Source organism: Oryctolagus cuniculus, chromosome 11, assembly GCF_964237555.1.
Source record: "Oryctolagus cuniculus chromosome 11, mOryCun1.1, whole genome shotgun sequence".
In the NCBI taxonomy this organism is placed as follows: Eukaryota; Metazoa; Chordata; class Mammalia; order Lagomorpha; family Leporidae; genus Oryctolagus; species Oryctolagus cuniculus.
In genome coordinates this window covers 30,858,975-30,881,997 of record NC_091442.1, presented here as the reverse complement: position 1 = coordinate 30,881,997, position 23,023 = coordinate 30,858,975, and the positions used below count along the sequence as shown (strand labels likewise).

General features: G+C 41.4%; 1 protein-coding gene across 5 annotated transcripts in view; it reads right to left on the bottom strand.

Moving 5' to 3' along the window:
* MCM8 (minichromosome maintenance 8 homologous recombination repair factor) overlaps window positions 1–23,023 on the bottom strand; it is a 55,730-nt gene that overhangs the window by 17,920 nt on the left and 14,787 nt on the right. For all 5 annotated transcript variants that reach the window (XR_011379987.1, XR_007919658.2, XM_008256292.4 and 2 more), the window contains exons 8-14: window positions 21,268–21,353; window positions 17,476–17,627; window positions 17,035–17,230; window positions 12,694–12,724; window positions 12,022–12,162; window positions 8,975–9,116; window positions 3,158–3,353 (exon numbers count right to left, since the gene is read on the bottom strand). Coding sequence is in view for 3 of the 5 variants with exons in the window: in XM_008256292.4 (XP_008254514.2) it covers window positions 3,158–3,353; window positions 8,975–9,116; window positions 12,022–12,162; window positions 12,694–12,724; window positions 17,035–17,230; window positions 17,476–17,627; window positions 21,268–21,353 (944 nt within the window). In the remaining 2 variants the exon portion in view is untranslated. The remainder of the gene's footprint in view (window positions 1–3,157; window positions 3,354–8,974; window positions 9,117–12,021; window positions 12,163–12,693; window positions 12,725–17,034; window positions 17,231–17,475; window positions 17,628–21,267; window positions 21,354–23,023) is intronic.

Below are 23,023 nucleotides of genomic sequence, written 5' to 3'. Positions count from 1 at the left end.
CTAAGAAGCGTGAAAAAAAGAAGAAATAATGATTGGAATAAAAACGATGATTGGAATAAAAACAAACATGGAAAATTGTCTATTCACTTGTTTTCTACTCGAGTTCCATATAGAATTTAAAAATATCAAGTTTTCAGTTAAGGAAATAAGTAAAAAGTTTTCTGGATTTAATATATCCACCCATTCCAACCCTCTGACTTGCATATAAGGCTTCTGTGTATCTTCCCTTGATAGGTTGAGGACACGGTCCTCTTTCGAGCCATCAAAACCACTTATTTCTTTGGGTTCCATTATGACTGACTATAACACTACTTGGAATATTAGCGGTTGTCTAGTTAAGAAATTCTTAATCTCTCTCTTTAAGATTTGTTTATTTATTTGAAAGTCAGAGATACACACAGAGAGAAGGAGAGGCAAAGAGAGTAAGAGAGGTCTTCCATCCACTGGTTTACTCCCCAATTGGCCACAACGGCTGGAGCTGCATCGATTCAAAGCCAGGAGCCAGGAGCTTCTTCTGGGTCTCCCACATGGGTGCAGGGGAAGGCAGCTGGTAACTGCTTTCCCAGGCCATAGCAGAAAGTTGGATCGGAAGTGGAGAAGCCAGGACTTGAACCGGCGCCCATATGGGATGGCGGCATAGCAGGCAGCAGCTTTACCTGCTATGCCACAGTGCCAGCTCCAGAAATTCTTAATCTTGAGGCCAACACCATGGTAGAGTGGATTAAGCCGCCACTTGGAATGCCTGCATCCCATATCAGAGTGTTCCTTAGAGTCTCGGCTGCTCCACTTTCAATTCAGCTCCCTGCTTAATGATCTTAGAAAGGCAGCAAAAGATGATCCAGTTGCTTGGGCCCCTGCTACTCATAGGGGAGACCAGGTTGGAGTTCTTGGCTTCTAGCATAGGCCTGACCCTGCACCAACTGTTGGGGCCATTTGGGGAGTGAAGCAGCAGATGAAAAGTACTTCTCTCTCCCTCCCTCTCCCTGCTAAACATATTTTAAAAATACTTAATCTTTTTTATCTTTTGAACCATCAAAATATGGAATCCCTCAAAGCACCTATTTAAAAGGAAAAATCCAATTTTTCCTTAAAAGGACATTTATATGACTTAGTCTTTTTTTTTTTTTTTTTTTTTTTTTTACAAGCAGAGTTAAACAGTGAGACAGAGAGAAAGGTCTTCCTTTCTGTTGGTTCACCCCCCAAATGGCTGCTATGGCTGGTGCGCTGCGTGGATCCGAAGCCAGGAGCCAGGTACTTCCTCCTAGTCTCCCATGCGGGTGCAGGGCCCAAGCACTTGGGCCATCCTCCACTGCCTTCCCGGGCCACAGCAGAGAGCTAGACTGGAAGAGGAGCAACTGGGACAGAATCCAGCGCCCCAACTGGGACTAGAACCCGGGGTGCCGGCGCTGCAGGTGGAGGATTAGCCAAGTGAGCCACGGTGCCAGCCATGTCATTATTTTTTAACATGCTGTGGCTGTGTTCTACTTAGCAATATTTTCTGAATCCACTAATTCAGGTAACACTTCCATGAAGCATCTTCAGAAAGTTCATGAGAAATCCATTTTATGAAAAACTTAAAGACAGGTTTCAAAAGTTATTGCAACAAAACAAATTTCTCAATTGAATTTTTCCATGAATTTTCTGAAGCATCCTTGCATTTGATACATAAAAATGAAATCCAGAGTAATTAAAGAATTTGACCAAGGTCCCAAAGCAGGTTTGTGGTACGACTAAACACGAAAGTCCCCTGGATTTGTGTTCATTAGGTTCTTGCTAATATAGCAGTGTCATTTTACTGAAGAAAACCTACTACTAGTTTTTTTTTTTTTTTTGGTGTGGAGGTACAGAAATACCCCATATCTCCATGTACAAGTATGTATTTTACTAAATATCAAATACTATTTCTAAATTAAATGTCTAAGTTATTAAAAATCAGAAAATTCACTTTCTTCCTCAACTGAAAGTTTTAACTTTGCATTTAAGGCACTCTTTTGTCTTTTTCTCCCTTTTACATCACTGCAGTCTGGTTCCTTTTTCTCATACATTTTGTCTAATCTACACAGAATGAATTAGAAGAGATAGCATACTATTTATAGATAGAAACATTGTTTTTGGAAAAAAGTGGAATCAGGCCGGCGCCGCGGCTCACTAGGCTAATCCTCCGCCTTGCGGCGCCGGCACACCGGGTTCTAGTCCCGGTCGGGTCGCCGGATTCTGTCCCGTTGCCCCTCTTCCAGGCCAGCTCTCTGCTGTGGCCAGGGAGTGCAGTGGAGGATGGCCCAAGTGCTAGGGCCCTGCACCCCATGGGAGACCAGGAGAAGCACCTGGCTCCTGACATCGGATCAGCTCGGTGCGCTGGCCGCAGCACGCTGGCCGCGGCAGCCATTGGAAGGTGAACCAACGGCAAAGGAAGACCTTTCTCTCTGTCTCTCTCTCTCTCACTGTCCACTCTGCCTGTCAAAAAAAAAAAAAAAAAAGAAGTGGAATCATACCACATCCATAAACACCTAAAGCACCTCACTTAACAGGAAAGCACACATTCCCCTTTTCAATGTACACAAAGCCTCTGCCATTCTCACAACTGCTACTTTCCACTGTACAGTCTTCCAACTTTTGCCAGTGATGAACAGTGCTGCAACAACCAGCCTGTACATCTCTGTGCACTTATAGGATTATGTTTCTGTGCAGAGTTTCTAAAGGTGGAACAGCCAGAACAAATGAAATGTACATTTAAAACTGACATAAAGTTGCTAAACTGTCCTTCAAAATAACTGCACTGTGCATCTGCGATCTCATTTCTCCACTCCTTTGCCAATGATGATGATTTAATTATTTTGAATGTCAGAGTTAGAGAGACAAAGACAGAGCCAAAGAGATTGTCCATCAGCTGGTTCACTCCCCAAATGGTCACAATGGCCAGGCCACAGCCAGAAGTCTGAAACTCCATCTGGATCTCCCATACAGATGGCAGTGGGTGGGTCATCTTCTATTGCTTTTCTGAGGCCACTAGCAGGGAGCCGGATTGGAAACGGAGCAGTCTGGACATGAACCTGCACCCATAAGGGATGCCAGCATCGCAGGCGGTGGTTTTACCTACTAGGCCACGACACCAGCCCCAAGGATTCAGTAAGTTAAAGGTGTAAGTGAAGAGACTTACTTCAAGTTCTCAGAAACTGTCTTGGCTTTATTGTAGTGTCCTCCTACTGGATTTGCAGCAGCAATAATGGAAGTTCTTGCAGGGAGGCTACAAACCACACCGGCCTTGGCAAGGCTAATGCTTTGCTGTTCCATGGCTTCTAACAAGGCTTGATGTTGATTCCCCATCTTATCAAATTCATCTATTCCACAAATACCTACAATTATAGTAAAAAAAAAAAACACAGACAAGAGAAAGTTTTCCGTTTCACAACAAGGCATTATTTCCATTTGGCTGCAGTAGTTGTAACTGTAAAAGGTCAGACAGTGGAAAATCATTGCTTGTTTCCCAGCAGATAATACAAGTAACTAAATTTGTTTTAATATTTATTCATTCAGCAATTCCATAGGCAAGTCACTAGATTGTGAGAGTTACAAGAATGAAAAAGATATGAAAATGGCCCTCAAAATGCTAAGGACTTATATTCAAACATGTGAGATAAGTATATTTACGTATACATGCAGGAAATACACTTCAAAAAGCTGTTTGTAACAAGTTTGCTGGGGAAGGGCAAAAATCAAAAAAGAAAAGGCAATCTGGAAAGGCTTAAGGAAAAGGTGCTGTGTGAGCTAGTCTTTGGGAAAGAGCAGGACAGCATGCTTTGGGAAGGAAAGCATGGGCTCTTACGTCAGAGAAGACTAGAACACAGTTAACAGCGATACCAGGTATTGGGAGATCACTTAATAGATCCCAGTCCGACACACAGCACCACCACTAAGGTCAGATGTGCTCGGGATTTTATTTAAGTTACTAGAGATCCTCTAACATTTCCTTGTACTATTTCTTCCTGTTTCCCCATACCAGTTTGGTTAGCAGTTAACAGCTGATTTCTGGAGGGAAATTTTTGCTGTGGTTAAACCCCTCGATATCTACTCTATACCTAAGTCAGTCTTTTTTTTTTTTTTTTTTTTTGACAGGTAGAGTGGACAGTGAGAGAGAGAGACAGAGAGAAAGGTCTTTCTTTGCCGTTGGTTCACCCTCCAATGGCCGCCCCGGCCAGCGCACCGTGCTGATCCGATGGCAGGAGCCAGGTGCTTCTCCTGGTCTCCCATGGGCTGCAGGGCCCAAGCACTTGGGGCACCCTCCGCTGCACTCCCTAGCCACAGCAGAGAGCTGGCCTGGAAGAGGGGCAACCGGGACAGAATCCGGCGCCCCAACCTGGACTAGAACCCGGTGTGCTGGCGCCGCAAGGCAGAGGATTAGCCTAGTGAGCCGCGGCACCGGCCCCTAAGTAAGTCTTGTAACTCAGAGGTCTTATGTGGACAATACCTGCCAATTAATTTTTGGTTTAAAAATCATGTGCTCTATGTTCATGACAAGCAATACCCAAGTGGTCTTCCTGCTGCTCAGCATGGAGCTTAGGGCATGTGGCGACCTTCTCTACCTCTGCTAGGATCCCGGCAGCCGTGCACGTGGAGGCTTTCTCTCAACTTTTCCCCGGCTGCCTAGCTCTCTGGAGTTGACAGTATTACCGGAAATCCTCAAGATGATAACATAGTTCCTCAGAGGTGGGATGGGATAGAAACAAAGCCAAGTTACTTCTTTGGCTGCCACCTTTCAAAGTGTAAAACAGAAGCTGGTAAATTTCTCCATAAAGAAGCAGAATATTTTAGGTTTTACTGGCTATATACACTGTTACATATTCCCAGTTTTGCTTACTTGTTCTTTACAATCATTTAATAATATAAAAACAGTTTTAGCTAGTAGGCCATACTAAAACAGGCTGCAGGCTGAGCTTGACCTGTGGATTAAAGCTTGCTGATCCTGATTTCAAAACCATAAAGTTTAAACTGAATATTTTAAATTCTTTTCCTTGTTTGGCTACAACTGGTAAATATTATTCTTTTAAGTTAAAAAAATAATTCTTTCTTGGCCATTTCATCAGATGCTAATGAAGAGACATATTATGAATCAGTTTTATTTTTCATTTTTCCCTAGGTCTTTATAACAGATTTTAGCAGAACTCTGTATTTGTTTCTAGAACCTGGTATCCGCTGACCTTTCTTTTGTACTTGTAAACTTCTCTCCATTTTAATAGTGCTAAATTTATTATCACAGTGCTTAGCTTAACTACCAATATTTGGAAGAAATGGTACTGGCTCTTAACATTCTGCATCTTAAATTCTATTAGCTGCCTGTACACCAAATCACTTTCAACTTCAAATTAACAAAACATTTGATGAACAATGAGTACTCTTTTTTTTTTTTTTCAAGATGCATTTATTTATTTGAGAGGCAGAGTTACAGAGAGAGAGAAAGAGAGATTTTTATCCACTGGTTCACTCCCCAAATGGCCACCAAGATCAGGGCTGGGCCAGGCTGAAGCTAGGAGTCAAGAGCTTCATCCAGGTCTCCCACATGGGTGCAGGGGCCCAAACAGTTGGGCCATCCTCCACTGCTTACCCAAGCACATTAGCAGGAAGCTGGATCAGAAGTGGAGCAGTGTTTATTGAGCCACAGCACCAGACCAGAATATCCTCTTTTTTATTTACATATTTTCTTTACCTGGTAACTTAGCAAAAATACTCCCACTTCTGATAAGTTATATGATAAGCAGCTAAATGTTAGTTTATTCATCTGTAAATATTTAATGAACACCTTCTATATACCAGTACGCTGCTCTAGGCATGCAGGGTATAGCCATGAAAAAAATATTCTCTGCCCTTGTGAAGCTTACATTTGACCAAGCCAACAGGAGGCAGACAATAAAAAAGCAAACCATATAGAAGGTGAAAGTGTTGTAGAAAGTAAAAACACAGTATTGTAAGGAGAATAGGATCTACTAAGCTAGTGGCGTGGTGGAAAGGAGTCGTAACTCAAAATATGGCACTTAGGAAAGGCCTAGTGGGATCAGGACATTTGAGCCAAAACATAAAGGAAAAGAACAAACCTTGCAGACAAGGTTAAACACCATATAACAACTTGGTTAACAGACTGTACATGTGATGGTGATCCCATAAAATTTTATCATCTAGTGACATCAAAGTAATTTCAGTTTGTATAAGTACATACTATAAGGTTTATCAACAATGAACTTGCCCAAGGATGCGTTTCTCAGAAGGAATTTGTGCTGTTAAGCAGCACATGATCACAGTTGGAGTAAAGGGACCAGCAAACACAAAGGCTCCGACAAGGGATTGTAATGTGCCTAGTGTGCTGGTGGTGTTTAGATAGGGTTAGGAGACCAGCATAGTTAAAGAGGAGGAAACAAGCTAGTGAGGCAAAAGAGGTGATGAAGAGCCACATTGTTAGGCCCTGGGTTACTTTCAAAAGTTTGGCTTTCACTCTGAGCAAGATGGGCAGCCATTAGAAGGTTCTGAGCAAAAGAATAATTTTATCTAAATTAGAATGGGAATGCATGCCAATTAGCAGATCACATAATAACCCATGTAAGAACTGACAGTGTATTGGACCAGGGTAGTTATTACACATGGATACATTCTGAAGGTAGAGCCAACAAGATTTTCTGACAGATCAGATGCATGGTATTAGAATAAGTCAAAGGCGGCTACATATTTTTTGATTTGAGCAGAGGACAGAGTTGTCATTTACTGAGATGAGGAAGACTATAGGAAAAGGAATGAAGGGCAAGATTGGAATTTGGATTTTGAACATACAAAGTATGAGAAATTTGTGAAGGTAATATGTAGACAATAAGAAATATGAGCCTCAAGTTCAAGGGACAAGATTATATATTTGGAAATTTTTACCACAGTTGTAATGCCATGAAACTATATAAGATCACCAAGAAGATAAGTACTGACTTTGAAGATAAAAAGTCCAAGAAGTAAGTACCTGAGGAAACAACTAGTTAAGAAGTTCAAGAGATGAACCACTGAAGGGGGGGGGGGGGGGAGGGAGGGGGAGGGGGCAGGGGAGGGAAGGAAAGGAGGAAGGAAGGAAGGAAGGAAGGAAGGAAGGAAGGAAGGAAGGAAGGAAGGAAGGAAGGAGAAAAGAAAGGAGGAAGGAAAAAAGGAGGGGCCGGCGCTGTGGTGTAGTGGGTAAAGCCACCGCCTGCAGTGCCAGCATCCTATGTAGGCACTGGTTCGAGTTCCGGCTGCTCCACTTCCGATCCAGCTTTCTGCTATGGCCTAGGAAAGCTGTAGAAGATGGCCCAGGTCCTTGGGCCCCTGCACCCACTTGGGAGACCCAAAAGAAGCTCCTGACTCCTGGATTTGGATCAGCACAGCTCCGGTCATTGCAGCCAATTTGGGAGTGAACCAGCAGACAGAAGACCTCTCTCTGCCTCTCCTTCTCTCTCTGTGTAACTCTGTCTTTAAAATAAATAAAACTTAAAACACCACCACCAACAACAACAACAAAATAGAAGGAAAAAAGGAAATGTAGAAGCCACTAGCAAACTGAAAGGAATGAATGACCTTAATTGGACTGGAATCTGGACACCTGCCTGACACATGCATAGGAACTTGTTTTTCCAGTTAAGACTAAGGCACCACATGAAAAACTTAGGAAGCAAAGCCCAATACGGAAATCCCTTCATGTTGAACCCTATGAGTGGTTTTTTTTTTTTTTTTTTTATAAACTACCACTCAAATCCTGGAAAAAAAACACATTAAGATAATATACAATAAAAAATATTTTAAAAAAAAAAATACTACTTATTTATTTGAAAGGTAGAAAGATGGAGAGAGATAGATCTCCCACTTGTGTTTTATTTCTCAAATGCCCACAACAGCTGGGGCTGGGCCAGGCCAAATCCAGGAACCAGGAAATCAATCTGAGACTCTGATGTAGGTGGGAAGGACCCAAGTATCTGAACCATCACCAGGGTGTACATTACCAGGAAGCTAGAATTGGGAGCAGATCTGGGACTCAAACCCAGGTACTCCAATATGGAAGACAGGTGTCCCAAGCAGTGTCTTAAATACCAAACAAAATACCTGCCCCAAAACTATCAGTTCTGAAGTAATAGGGTTGGGCACTGTACAGCAGGAGGTTAAACAATGCCCTTACCCCGAATGGAGTGCCAGTTCAAGACCTGACTACTCCACTTCTGATCTAAGTTCCTGCTAATGCAAACTGATGGGCACCAGATGGTAGTGCTTTGGCCACTACCAGGATGGAGTTTTGAGCTCCTGGTCTCAGTCTGGCCCAGCCCTGGCTGTTCCGGGCATATGGAGGAGTGAAGTAAACTAGCAGATGGAAAATCTCTCTCTCTCTCTCTCTCTCTCTCTCTGCTTTTCAAATAGATGGAAATAAACACATAAACATTTAAAAAACATAATAATAAAGTAACAGCTCCTATTACAAGTTCTCTGAGGGCAAAGAAGGACATCCTCCTTCTTTTCAGTTCCAACATATCTAGAACTATTCCAAGCTAATTAAGAGTAAGATTCAAGAAGTATTTACCAGACACCTATATACCAGGCAATGGAAACACAACAATCAACATACCAAATCCTACTCACAGGGAGCTTATTTGTAAAATTTCAAAAAGGACTTTAAAACAAATGATCAAAAATGCGATGAGAGGAATGAAATGAGAAGTATAGGGTGCTGTATTTCAGCTGATAAAGCTGTATCTGCTGTAAGATTCTGGAAATGAATGAGATTAAGTACCAGTTCCAATTCTGCAGTATAAATAAAAATGACAGTACTGTATTTCCAGTTATTTCCAACACTGGTTGCCAACTCACTGATTTGGACACTGCTGTTCAAGTGTCTCTTAAACAGAATATAAATCAATTATGTGAAAAGGAAAAAGCTTAAAAAAAAAAGTCCCAGACTTACTTACTATTATTCTCTATAGTATCTTACCTTGATCACCAAGTACCAGGGCACCAGCTTCCAAAGCAAAATCTCCAGAGGAACTGTCTTTTGAAAGAGTTACAGTGAGACCAGAGGTGGTTGTGGTATTACCACAAACATACACGCCACGTGGAGCAACGTTGCATACTGCCTAAAGGAACAAAACGTTTAAGAGACCCACCAACAATTAAAAGGGTAGCTGATCGTATAATAGTAATCATAACTGCTCCCAAATGTAAGTTAAATGACAGTATTCCTCTAAGAATCCAACTGTACAACCTTTACCACCACAAGAGGAAGGGGTTACATCCTCATTTACTAACTTAGAAACCAAGGTCTACAAAGAGTTCATGAGGAACTGCACAGCTATGAAGATGGGAAGCCAGGATTCAATCATAGCCTGGCAGTCTGACTGTGGAGTCTGCACTTACGTGAATATTCAACACAGTTTAACTTTAGGCTTCATTTTCAAGTAAAAATAGCAAAATCATGAGTACCAATTTTAATTTTTGAAGGCTTCGATGCTTCTTTAAACATCAGACACGATGTGTGCTTACCTTTTGAGTAGACAAACAATGGCAGGTCAGAAAGGCAAACAGTGTAAGAGTTAAAAGCATGGCTCTCTGGAACCAGGCAAACTTGTTTAAATCCTAGCTCCACCATGCACCAGCTGTGTCTCTCTTAGACCTTTCTGAGCCTCAGCTTCTTTTCAAAAAAAAAAATCCACAGTACTGTCTTGAGAAATAAAGGAAAGTGAAAACATAAGGCACTTAATCTGGCACCTATACATAAAAGCACCCAATGCAAAGCTGCTCTATACGGCTGTGTACTGTTCAACTCCAATAACAGTGCTCTGTTATCTCTATCAGTGGTATGCCTTAGATCTTTTTTTTTTTTTTTTTTTTTTTTTTATTTATTTTTTTTTTTTGACAGGCAGAGTGGACAGTGAGAGAGAGAGACAGAGAGAAAGGTCTTCCTTTGCCGTTGGTTCACCCTCCAATGGCCGCCGCGGCCGGCGCGCTGCGGCCGGCGCACCGCGCTGATCCGATGGCAGGAGCCAGGAGCCAGGTGCTTTTCCTGGTCTCCCATGGGGTGCAGGGCCCAAGCACCTGGGCCATCCTCCACTGCACTCCCTGGCCACAGCAGAGGGCTGGCTTGGAAGAGGGACAACCGGGACAGAATCCGGCGCCCCGACCGGGACTAGAACCCGGTGTGCCGGCGCCGCTAGGCGGAGGATTAGCCTAGTGAGCCGCGGCGCCGGCCTGCCTTAGATCTTACAGTATACACCCCAGGTGACCCTATGGGACAAGCTCAATAAATAATAGCTATCATGATTTTTTGTTGCCTGTACTCCCTTTTTGTTAGTCTTTCTGAGAAGCTTTTACAATACTCTGAAGGCTCTGATAGTTTACTCAATGGTCAGAGGAAAACAGAATGAAAAATGTTAACAGCTCATAACTGCTGGTGTTAGCTGAATGTTTTAAAAACCCTGGCTTAATGGGGCTTACATGCAACACTGTTCACTGTTTTCAATATTTAACGTTCACTAATATTATAGCTTCTACTTTTAAATTGAGCCAAAAGTTTTAAAGGTTTTATACCAAGTCCAAAAATTACTAATGACCTTTCTTGGTATTAAAACTTTTTAGGTGCCATTAGACATATTTTAAAACCATTATCTGCCAAGAGTCACTTATTAAATAAAAAAGAGAAATATGGAAGTTTTACATACTGTAAACAACATGTATAAATTTAATTGTAAGATTTATTCATACAGATATTCAGGCTATGGGGGCTAACACAGACTTCCACCTATAATGCACTAATTAAAATTACACATACTACAACAAAAGACAGCAAAGAAAGCTGTAGCAAGTCAGATCCTCACATGTACCTTTCCCTTATATTTTGGCTAAGTATCTTGTTTTCATTTTTATTTCCAACTTTGTTTTGCATAGAACTGGGTACTCATTGTGTCAGTTGTCAGGCTTATAGCAAGGGATTTTTTAGAACAGTTTTTTAAAATTTTTAAGTAGCCAACTGGGCAAAAGGAACCCAACACAGATACAATGTCAGATTAGGAACTCAAATGATGACTGGTTTAACATCAACCCAGGGAACAAGGGATGTCTGATGTGAAGGATGGTGGGTTTATAATGGGATGACAGAATCAAAGCAGGTGTTGGTCCTGGCTGCATATCAGAATCATCTGTGGAGGGATGGGCAGATTCAGACCCTCACTTGGAGACTCTTCATTCAGTTGGTTTGGGGCAGGCCACCATATTTTCAAAGTGTTCCAATTGTGATTCTGAATGTATAGCCAGAGTTCCTAGCCATAATCAAACATTCAACACCCAGGACCACAACTCATCAAAATGGCCTGGAAGACCCTCATCTGGTCACATTTTCCACACTGGTAAGGAGGAAGTGGGTTGTGGGCATTCTTAGGAAAGATACCTGGCTTAGTTGGTGTCACTATGAGAAAAATCACAAGTATTCCAACGAGCAGCACTTCTGGAGCCGTCATGACTCAGCTCTGATTGGCAGAGGCAGAATCTAATCTTCTTGGGGACCAGTAACTTGGTCACAGAACTTGCCCTGCTTTAGACTCAGAGAGAAATGGGGGAGATGCAGACACACAGATCCCTTACCTTTATCAGACCATTCTTTAAGTGTTTGTATACTTAAAGAAAGGGTGAATGAGTGACCCAAAATAGAACTTTAACTATTCTGTTCATAGGTGAGGTCACGTCACAAGAATAAAGACTAGCAAAGCAATGCTAGATGTAAAAGGGGTTAGGCAAACAGTTAACATTTCATAATAGATGGAAGTCTCAACAGACAAGAATGTCTTTAAGCCTGTATGTGGAAGACTGGCTTAATTTGAAAACAGGATCAGATACAAGTTGCACATCACTCACACAAATCCCAACTCACATACTGTCAGATAAACTATGTCCTCTGACATACAAATGCTATGCCTTGAGAAATTCACTTGTGAATTGCTCATGCATTTCATAAGCCAAAAGTCAATTACTAAATGATGGATTTTCTACCTGCAGCATCTGACTCTTTCCCAAACCTGGATCTCCAACAACAAGGACATGTGGATCTCCTCGAATTGGAATTCTGTTTTTGTCATCTGCATATTTTTGGCTTCCTCCAAAGAGCGCTAATGCCAAACCTGCTTTAACAATCTCAAATGTGAAAAAAGAGAAAAAAAAATAAGAACAACACAAAGATAACTAGTAAAAAAGATCTTCTACCTATGTCTACAATACGGAATTTGTGGCTTTTTAAAAACTGATGTTTTTTTTTAAAGTAAGCATGACAGAACTTCAATGTTTTCAATAAGAAAATCTAAAAACAAACTTCCATAACATAAATGATTACAAAGGACTTGAAAGCAAAAAATCAGAGTATATTTTAGAAATTATTAAGTAAAGATGAACTTTGCTAGGCATAAATCCATTCCACAAAAATATATTAGTTTCTGCTTGAAGACACTGTCCAGTTACACTGCAAGAAGCCCACTCCTATGAACTCTAATCAATAGGCAACTTTTTCTTACTAGAGGCTGTTTGCCTCCCATACCATTCACATACAGAGAATAAAGATTCATATTAGAATATGAGAAGCTAGCCAAAAAATTTGCTTTTTTTGTGAAGTCTTTACTATTATTGCCAACTTTATGTATTTTTTGAGTGAAGATAAAATAAAATACTTACTTCATGGCCAAAAATGACAGGACAAAGTGAGCTGAAAAATAAAACACAAATTATAAATTTTAACTTACTCTTTAAAAATATATTTATTTATTTATGTACTTATTTCGAAGTCAGAGTTACAGAGAGAGAGGAAGAAACAGAGAAAGAGATCTACTATTAGCTGGTTTACTTCCTAAGTGGTTGTACAGGCAGGGGCTGACCCAGGTCAAAGCCAGGAGCCAGGAGCTTCATCCAGTTCTCCCCCATGGATGCCAGGGATTCAAGAACATGGGTGATGCCCCGCTGCTCTCCCAGGCCATTAGCAGGGAGCTGGATTGGAAGTGGAGCAGCTGGGCTCGAACCGGCGCCCATCCAGGATGTCAGCATTGCAGCTGGCAGCTTTGCTTGCCACCCACAATGAAGGCCCCATTTAACTTACTCTTTTTTGATCCATTAGAAGACCTGCTTTAAAACTTGCTTAATTTGCTTTATACCAAAAAGAGTAAATACAAAATAATTTCATTCCCTCAAATAACTCTAATTTTATTCTTACAGTAAATTTTTCAAAACTCTTGGTTAATCTATAAAAGGAAGAATTCTACAAAAATCATGCTGGTTTGAGATATTTGTAAAGCATCTTAAAGTAACCAAACATACACACTGTTGAGCTTTATAGAATTTTTTTAATAAAGATTTACGGTATTTATTTGAAAGGCAGAGTTAGAAAGAGAGAGGAGGGGAGGGAAAAAGAGATTGATTCTCCATCAGCTGGTTCACTCCCCAGATGGCTACAGTGGCTGGGACTGGAGCATGCTGAAGCCAGGAGCCATGCACTTCATTCAGTCTTCCATGTGGGTGGCAGAGGCCCAAGTACTCAGGCCACCTTCCACTGCTTTCTCAGGTACATCAGCAGGGAGCTGGATCAGAAGTGCAGCAGCTCATAAGCGATGTTGGCATCGCAGGCAGAGGCTTAATCCACTATGCCACAATGCTGGTCTCAAAGCTACTCTTTTTTTTTTTTTTTTTGACAGGCAGAGTGGACAGTGAGAGAGAGAGACAGAGGGAAAGGTCTTCCTTTTGCCGTTGGTTCACCCTCCAATGGCCGCCGCGGCCAGCGTGCTGCGGCCGGCGCACCGCGCTGATCCGATGGCAGGAGCCAGGAGCCAGGTGCTTTTCCTGGTCTCCCATGGGGTGCAGGGCCCAAGCACCTGGGCCATCCTCCACTGCACTCCCTGGCCACAGCAGAGGGCTGGCCTGGAAGAGGGGCAACCGGGACAGAATCCGGCGCCCCGACCGGGACTAGAACCCGGTGTGCCGGCGCCGCTAGGCGGAGGATTAGCCTAGTGAGCCGCGGCGCCGGCCCTCAAAGCTACTCTTTTAAAATGCACCATAATCATGGATTATGTACCACTTCAGTATGCAGGATTATATTGTATTTTACATGAATAAACCTGCGCAGCCACATCCCTGAACTGAGATCAGAGTGAACTCAGTATACAATTATTTTAATATGGGATAAAATTTCATTTCCTTTTCAGTTCAATTCAAAGGGTCAGATCAAACTAATACAAATATAAAGTAAATCTAAATCTCTCAGTTTTATAAACAAGGAATAAACAAAAATAAGGAAGAAAAGAGATACAGTCAGGAGTAAAATCTGAATCTTTACCCAACTTTCATATATGCAGACATAGAAGTTTGGCCTCCTGTCCATGTTGCCTTGACAAGTGTTATGCATCTTCTTGCATACTCACTGCTGGAGTCTTACCAAGCACCTGTACCTATCTGCCAAAGGGGTTTCTACAGCCACAAAACCATCAGAAGCAGGCCAGATGTGGTGGAGTGTTTTATATCATTCTGGGAGCAGCCTCAAATATAAGACCTTTGTTGGAAAATACTGAGGATAGCTTTACACAGCGGAGTACTCCGAAGGTCTCAGATACTAGTGGGAACCTACTCATTAAAGGACCATCTGCTGACTGTCACCCCTTCTTTATATTACTTTCCTTTGCCTTTACCAGTGTTTCTGAGATCACCTCCCAAATAAATGCTTACCCAAATCATGGCTTCTGAAGCAACCAAAAGTAAAACATAACCTCCATTGTTGTCTCCATTCTTCTTTCAGGGTCCTCCATTTGTACCTAGCAGGGACCAACAACCTTTTTCCTAAAGGCCCTAAAGTAAACATTTTCAGCTTTGGCCACTATGTCTCAGACACAACCACTAAACATAATATGAAAACCACTATTGACAATATACAAATGAAATGGGTGGGATTGTGTTCTAATAAAACTTTATTTATAAAAACACCCTGCATGCCTAGCTTGCCAACCTCTGCTAGATTAATAAATGGAGGTCTATGAAAACTTCTAGTTTTGATGCAGAGACCACAAACAGTTCTTCATATTAACTTATCTTCTAAAACTATGGCAGAGAAGAACCACTGAGAATATTTACTTTCAGTTTATAACCAGGAAGAGGAAACAGAGAGGCGTTCGGATCATGCAGGTTGCTGGTGGCTGCCTTCTCACAGACCACTCACCCCCAGATCACATCCACCTTAGGCCAGAGGCCCCTTTCTCCCCAGGAGGGATCCCAAGGACTACTCACAGGGAAGCCTCGGAAGGTTTAAGAACAAAGCACTCCTGAGGAACTCTATGTACACGTGAGCAGTCAGCTTAAGACTAAAGAAAAAGTGTCAGATTCCCCTAGAGCCCAAAGCCTAAGTAAACAGGAAAGCAGGCCAAGATTTACTTCTCTAATACAAGGCATTTCAAAGCCTTCTCGGTTCTTTAAGTCCCTCTGTTCAGTATATCTATTATTCAGTTTTTCTTGCTTTCCCTTATTTCTCCAAAATTACCCCCAAAAATTGTCAAAAAGTATCAAAAATAACAGCATGTTGGGGCTGGCGCTGTGGTGCAGTGGGTTAAAGCCCTGGCCTGAGGCGCCAGCATGCCATATGGGCGCCGGTTCTAGTCCCGGCTGCTCCTCTTCCGATCCAGCTCTCTGCTATGGCCTGGGAAAGCAGTAGAAGATGGCCCAAGTCCTTGGGCCCCTGCACCCATGTGGGAGACCTGGAAGAGGCTCCTGGTTCCTAGCTTCGGATTGGCGCAGCTCTGGACGTTGCGGCCATCTGGGGAGTGAACCACCGGATGGAAGGCTTCTCTCTTTCTCTCTCTGCCTCTCCTCTCTCTGTGTAACTGACTTTCGAGTAAATAAATAAATAAAAAAAAAAAATAACAGCATGTTGTGTTAATTATGCTAAGTATATTATAAAATCTAATTCAATCTTCAGAATTACCTGCTCATGTACATTTTACAATTACCATTTTAAGTTGAAAAACAGGAAAGGGACATTACTGGAAGTAAATGGCCAAAGTAGGACTTTAACTTATATTTGGCTTCAAAGAAAAGCTCTTAACCCCTAAAGCAAAAACACCTCTACTTTGCTTCTTCTTCACTGTATGACAAGAATATGGAAATAAAGATGAAACACTTACTGAATCTAAGTGACTTTTAAAAAAATTATTTTTATTTTATTCAAAAGGCAGAGAGACAGAAACCCTTCATCTGCTAATTCATTCTTAAAACAACTAGGGCTGAGCCAGGTCAAAACCAGAAGTCTGGAACTCAATCTGGAGCTCCCACATGGGTGGCAGGGACTCAAGTATCTCAGCCATCACCTACTACCTCCTAGGGTATGCATTAGCAGGAAACTCCTATGGGATGCAGACATACTAAGCAGTGACTTAACTGCTGTGTCAAATGCCTGCCTCTTTAAGTGGTTTCTATTTGAATCTTGCTCTTGGTTTTTATAAGTAAACAAATAATATTCTAAATACAACTGAAATGGCTTTGCTATTCACTGCTCTCTCATTTTTTTTTTTTTTTTTTTTTTTTTTTTTTTTTTGTGGAGTAACAACCTTCTTGTGTGAGAAGGCAAGTATTCCTTACTATTTAAACTAGGGATCAGCAAACTTTTTCTGTAAAGAGCCAAAGCATAAATGCTTTTGAGCCATATGTATGTTCTCTCTTTCAACATCTCAACTACCACTGAAGCACAAAAAGAGTCACAGAAACTATGTTAATGAATGGCTGGGGCTGCAATCCCACAAAATTTTATTTATGCATGCTGAAACCTGACCCTCATGTGTCATAAAATATTCTTCTTTTGACTTTTTTTCAGCTATTAAAAATACAAATATCATTGTTAGCTCATAGGCTATACCAAAATGGATAGAAGATGGATTTGGCTCACAGACTATAGTTTGCCAGCCACTTTGCCTAGTTTTTACCCTGTATCCAAGAGGCTCCCTCCAACACACATGGATGTGATAAACCTTAAGATAAACTCATACATACTTGACAATGAGTTTAAACAGGTTTTCTTCAGCTTGAATCTCTTGGATGGCATAAAGTTCTTTAAGTGAGAACTCCATCAATGTTCCATGCTTACAACCATCCTCAGAAGTCTCTGTTTTCTGTCCTTTGCTATTGCTAACAGAATTTGCTTCAATGTACAAAAGGAACATGCATTTGTCATTCTTATTTCGAGAACCTATAAATTCAAAGTAATAAATACAGTAATTAGTATTTTTACTTTCTCTATAACAATTCAACTAGAATGGAAAAGAAAGTCATAGTGAGCTACAAATAAACCTTTATATTACAGGAAAAGTTGTGCTTTATGTAACCAGCAAGGATTTCCATAATTATTTAAGATTCAAAAATATCTTAAAAAGACAAAAGATAAATACTGACAAGTCACTAATGAGAGCAAAGTGAGGACAGATTATGCCTTACCTTCTTCAGCATTTGAGACTTTGACAACTCCAGTAACAGTCACTGTGTCTCCCGGGACACAGCTATCCACGAGGTCATGAACAAGTTCACATTCTATCGTTCGTGGAATCCGACCGGCTTCCCGCTGATCATCAGACATCAGCTCCTGAATTCTAAAAAATTCAGTAGGCAGTTAGGAAATTTTAGGTTGCTTCTTCAACATATTAACTACTCAGGTCTACAGGGCTGGATAAAGGGCCCATTGGTTTAAGAAAAGCTCAACAATGATTCTAAAATTACTTCAGTGGTTTTCAACTTAGGATGGCAGAATGAGCTCCCCATTTGTGCAGCCTCCCTCCAAGTGTTCACTGAAATGAGAGTCACTAAGAGTGAAGTTTTGGGGTATGCAGAGGTTATCACCAGCAAATCAGATATTGATGAAATTACTATAAATAGCAAATGGGAAAATACTGATGGATAAAACAAAATAGCCCAGAACAGAAAGAGGCAAAAGTTACAAGGGTACAACAGAAGTGGCAACCAATGTTCTCTGCACAATCCTGGACAAACTTCCAAGTGGGAGGTGGCAGGGTGGAGAGCAGAAGAAGATGCTGGGAGAAGACAAGAGAGATGAAAGACAAGCCATGGAATGGCTGTGCAGAATTGTTTGGAAGGTGAGTGGACAGGCAGGTAAGGAAAGAAAGAGGGCATTACCACCTGGCAAAAACCAGAGCACTGCTCTAAGGAAATGGGCCTTCCCTTCTGTAAGGGGAGTCCAGTGAAGGTATCAAAGCTCCAGAAAAAAACCCTTTGAGAAGTCCAATCCCAACTGAAAAACACATTCATAACACAAAATTTGATGTCAAATCCTCAGGTCCTTATTCAAGGGTGAGGCCTAGAGGACAAACTGCTACCTATCAAACAGCAAAGATAATCTTCCCCATCTACTCTAATTCTCACCACACATTTTAGGGTAAATGGCAATAATTTGGGGAGAAGAGTACTAAAAACTAACCAAAAGACTGTCTTAACAGTTTTTTAAAAATGCTACCCTAAAACAAGAATAAGCTGCTATTTAAAAAAAAAAGGAAATATGGAAAATAAGTGTGAAATCAGGAAAATTACACACACACACACACAAAGCAAAAACTTACAGAAAGGATACAAGAAAAAGCCAATGACAGGGCCAGCACTGTGGTGTAGCAGGTTAAGCCGCCACCTGCAGCACTAGCATCTCATTTGGGTGCCAGTTCAAGTCCCAGTAGCTCTACCTCCGATCCAGCTCCCTGCTAATGAGCCTAGGAAAGCAGCAGAGGACGGCCCAAGTGCTTGAGCCCCTGCACCCATGTGGGACACCTGGAAGAAGCTCCTGGCTCCTGGCTTCAGATCAGCCCAGTTCCAGCCAATGAGGCCATTTGGGGAATGAACCAGTGGAAGCTCACCCTCTCTCTATCTCCCTGTCTCTCCCTCTCTCTGTTAACTCTACCTTTCAAATAAATAAATTTAAAAAAATGTTTAAAAAAGAAAAAGCCAATGAAAATGAAAAGGTGAGGGAAACATTCAGTCAGAGGAAGACTGCAAGGAATGCATCTGATGAAAGCACCCAGAAAAGGAAAATGTCCAACAGTGCAGAGGTGACAGTTCTAGAACAAAGGCACCAGCAGTGAAGACACCGCTCAATGTACACTCACATTTCAGAACAACGAAGATAAAAAGCTCACCAACACACAGTCCCCTCAAAGAAACTAAAATCACACCTCTCATCACCAGCAGAGAAAACTAACAAAATAAATCTCAGTAGACAGGTAAATCTTACCCAGGCTGAGATCCAAATAAAGACAATTTCAAACATGTAAAGACCCAGAACATTTTATTTCTCATGCACTTTCTGAATATTTACTTGAAAATATTCTTTAGAAAAACAAAATTTGAATTTTCAAAAACAGAAGATAAAGTCTAAGGAAAGCAATGCAGAAATTCCCAAAATGAAACAGGGCAGTAGGTCTGAAGTGATCCAGGCTCAAGTACAGCTCAGAAAGGTGTATGTATATATGTATGTATGTATGTATGTATGTATTTAAACAAGTGGTGGATTCCAGGCATTCCACAGCAGATTTAAGAAAGAACAGAAAATTATGTTGAAATGGTAAAGGAAACAAATCAGCTCTTAAAAGCTTATGAAAAATAAACTGCTAAGCAATAAACTTAGTCTAAATATGGTATACACTAAAATATGAGATCGGGGCCAGCACTGTGGCACAGCAGGTTAAGCCACCACCTGTGATGCCAGTATCCCATATGAACGCTGTTCCACTTCTGATCAAGCTCCCTGTTCTTGCGAAAGCAATAGAAGATAACTCAAGTACTTGAGCCCCTGCTGTCCACATGGGAGATGGAGTTCTTGGCTCTTGGCTTCAGGTTGGTCTAGCCCTGGCCTTTGTGGCCATTTGGTGAGCGAACAAGCAGATAAAAGATCTCTCGGGGTTGGTAATATGGTATAGCAGGTAAAGCTATCACCTGCAGTGCAGGCATCCCATATAGGCACCAGTTCGAGACCTGGCTGCTCCACTTCTGATCCAGCTCTCTGCCGTGGCCTGGGAAAACAGTGGAAGATGGCCCAAGTCCTTGGGCCCCTGAACCCATGTGGGAGACCTGGAAGAGGCTCCTGGCTCTGGATTGGCGCAGCTCTGGCCCTTGCAGCCAATTGGGGAGTGAATTGGCGGATGGGAGATCTCTCTCTCTCTACCTCTATTTCTCTGTGTAACTTTGACTTAAATTCTTAAAAAAAAAAAAAAAAACTCCTAATAAATCTTTAAAAATTAAATATGAGATCACTCTGAACAACCAGTGAAATAAAAGACTTCTTGTAATCATTTTCTTTTGATGTTCCCAATTTTTTAAAAAATTTATTTATTTGAAAGACAGAGTAACAGAGAAAGGTAGAGACAGAGAGAAAGGTCTTCCATCCGATGGTTCACCCCCTAGATGGCTGCAACAGCGGGAGCTGCACTGATCCAAGGCCAGGAGCCAGGAGCCTCTTCTGGGTTTCCCACATGGGTGCAGGGGCCCAAGGACTTGGGCTATCCTCCACTGCTTTCCCAGGCCACAGCAGAGAGCTGGATTGGAAGAGGAGCAGCTGGGACTAGAACCGGCGCCCATATGGGATGCCAGCGCTTCAGGCCAGGGCCTTGACCCATTGCGCCACAGCGCCGGCCCCTTGATGTTCCCAATTTTTATCAACATTATGAAAATATACTTTCAGCAAATTATTTTTGCATAATATCATGACTTTTTATCAGATAAGCTTCTAGAACAGGAACTGCTATAATTGTAAGGCTTTGATACACATTATAAGGCTGTCACCTTAATGTTTACAAATGTTTCGGTGCACTAGATGAGTAATTCCTCAAGGCCATCCCAAGCTAAGCCTCAGAAAAAAACATAAATTGAATTTGCTAAATATGGCAGGCATAAGACCTTTCTTCTACAGCAAAAAAAACCATATGAATGAAACATATAGCGTTGTTTATGGTCTACGTGCAACTCAGTGAACCACATAATTGAGATTTAAAAACAAACTATTCTTTAGCAGTAACAGGACAAAATAATTGCATACTGAAGTCTTTCTGGAATCTGACAGAGAATAAATTTCAAATAAAGACAATTATCATTTTAACACATAAGTTGCTCATCAAATTAACCTATTATATACTTCATTGTTTACAGATTTAAAAAAAAATCACAGTATAACAGAATAAAACTATAGACTTACTCAGTCTTTTATTTATTTAACAATCTAGTCTGATTGCTTACTTGATCGACTGCCAGTCCATTGTAACTGTGAGAGGAGAGTTGCGGACAGCAGTAAACGACTTCCCTCGACACGCAGGCACAGGACACTGCAACAGGAATCATTCACATTCAGACACTAATACACTGCAATCACATCTCAGGAAAATCCTAGTTAACATATTTCACTTAGGTGTCGGTGTCATGGCGTAGCGGGTTAAGCTGCTGAATGCAATGTCAGCATCCCACACAGGCACCAGTTCCTGTCCCCTAGCCTCCTTTTACACTGTTTGTAGTACAATATAATAATACTGATTGTTACAGAGGCAGCAATCAACATACAGGCAGACTGTGTTCAAGCTTCACAAGTCACTTGTCTGGCATTTGGACCTTGAGATCATTTACAAATTCAAAAACTGGCAAACAGGAATTTCTAAAAATGAAGACAACATTTTTGCTCAAGCTTTTCTAGAACCTTGCCTCTCCCCTATCAAGAAATGGAGTCCAATTTCCCGTCCTGGAACTTGGGCAGTCTTGTAACTCACTTAGAAACCAAAAAAATGTGACACAAGTGATGCCACAATTTCTGAGGCTAGCTCATATAAGGGAAAACCATTTCTACCTATCAACTACATCCTTGCTTTGGGACTATCAACAGCCACATGAGCAGCATGAACTTCCTGGACTGCCATACTGTGAGAGGCCAAAACCAGCCTCTGCAGAGACCACATGGAGGAGAGACAGATCCCTGGTCAGCCACCTTACTATACCTGCTTCAGCCACCACCTGACTAGAAATTCCACAAGAGATCTTGAGCTTAGTAGTCTTCCAATCTCCTGACCCTCAGAAATTGTGATAAATAATGATTACTGTTATTTTGAACCACTAAGTTATAGGGTGATCTGTTAATACAGCAACAGTGACAGATCAAATTGAACAGCCATCTTTCTGGTCACTTAATTCACTGCAGTTCAGACACATGCAGGACCTCCACCACGTCATTTAGGAGTCAGTGTTGGGACTCACTTCATTAGAAGGCATGGAAATACTCTGAACAGATACTATCTACAGAAAATACCTGGATTAAATCAAGATCTAAACTCTGGCCTCTGAGTTAAAGGTTCTGCCTTGAGCCTTAAGCCAAGAAAGTATAGATGATACCCACTTATCAATACCAGAGTATTCAGAACTTACAACTGAATCTAACACTCTGTGCTTCCCATAAGAGAAAGCAGCCCTGTGCTTTCAAACAGAAACACTGTTTCCATTCCTAATTCTTCAAGGAGTTACTTAGGAGTTGACCTCTAAATGAATAAAAATTTAATTAATGTCTAATTTATTAAAGTCCAAAGACAGTACAGTCAACTCAGGAAAATAATGGATACAGCATACCACCCTGCCTTATCTAAAGTTTTAGTATGCCCAACATGAATAAAACCATATGGAGCTTGTACAGGACCAATGAAATGAACAGACTCCCACCTCTACAGAAGCACAGTATACCACAGAGGAAGCATCACACAAGAGAGGCAACAAAAGGCTTCACTACATATGGTGACAGGACAAATGGTTTTTCAGGTAAAACTAGATCTCTAGCTTTACCTTATACACAAAATTAAACCCCAGATGGACAGAAGATCTAAATACAAAAGCACTAGAAGTAGATGCCAGAAGCATGTTATATTACTCAGGTGAGGGAAGCCTTTTTAGGCAGGGCACAGAACACCAAAGTCATGAGGGAGAAGACTGATCAATTGGACCATGTCAAAAGGAAAAACGG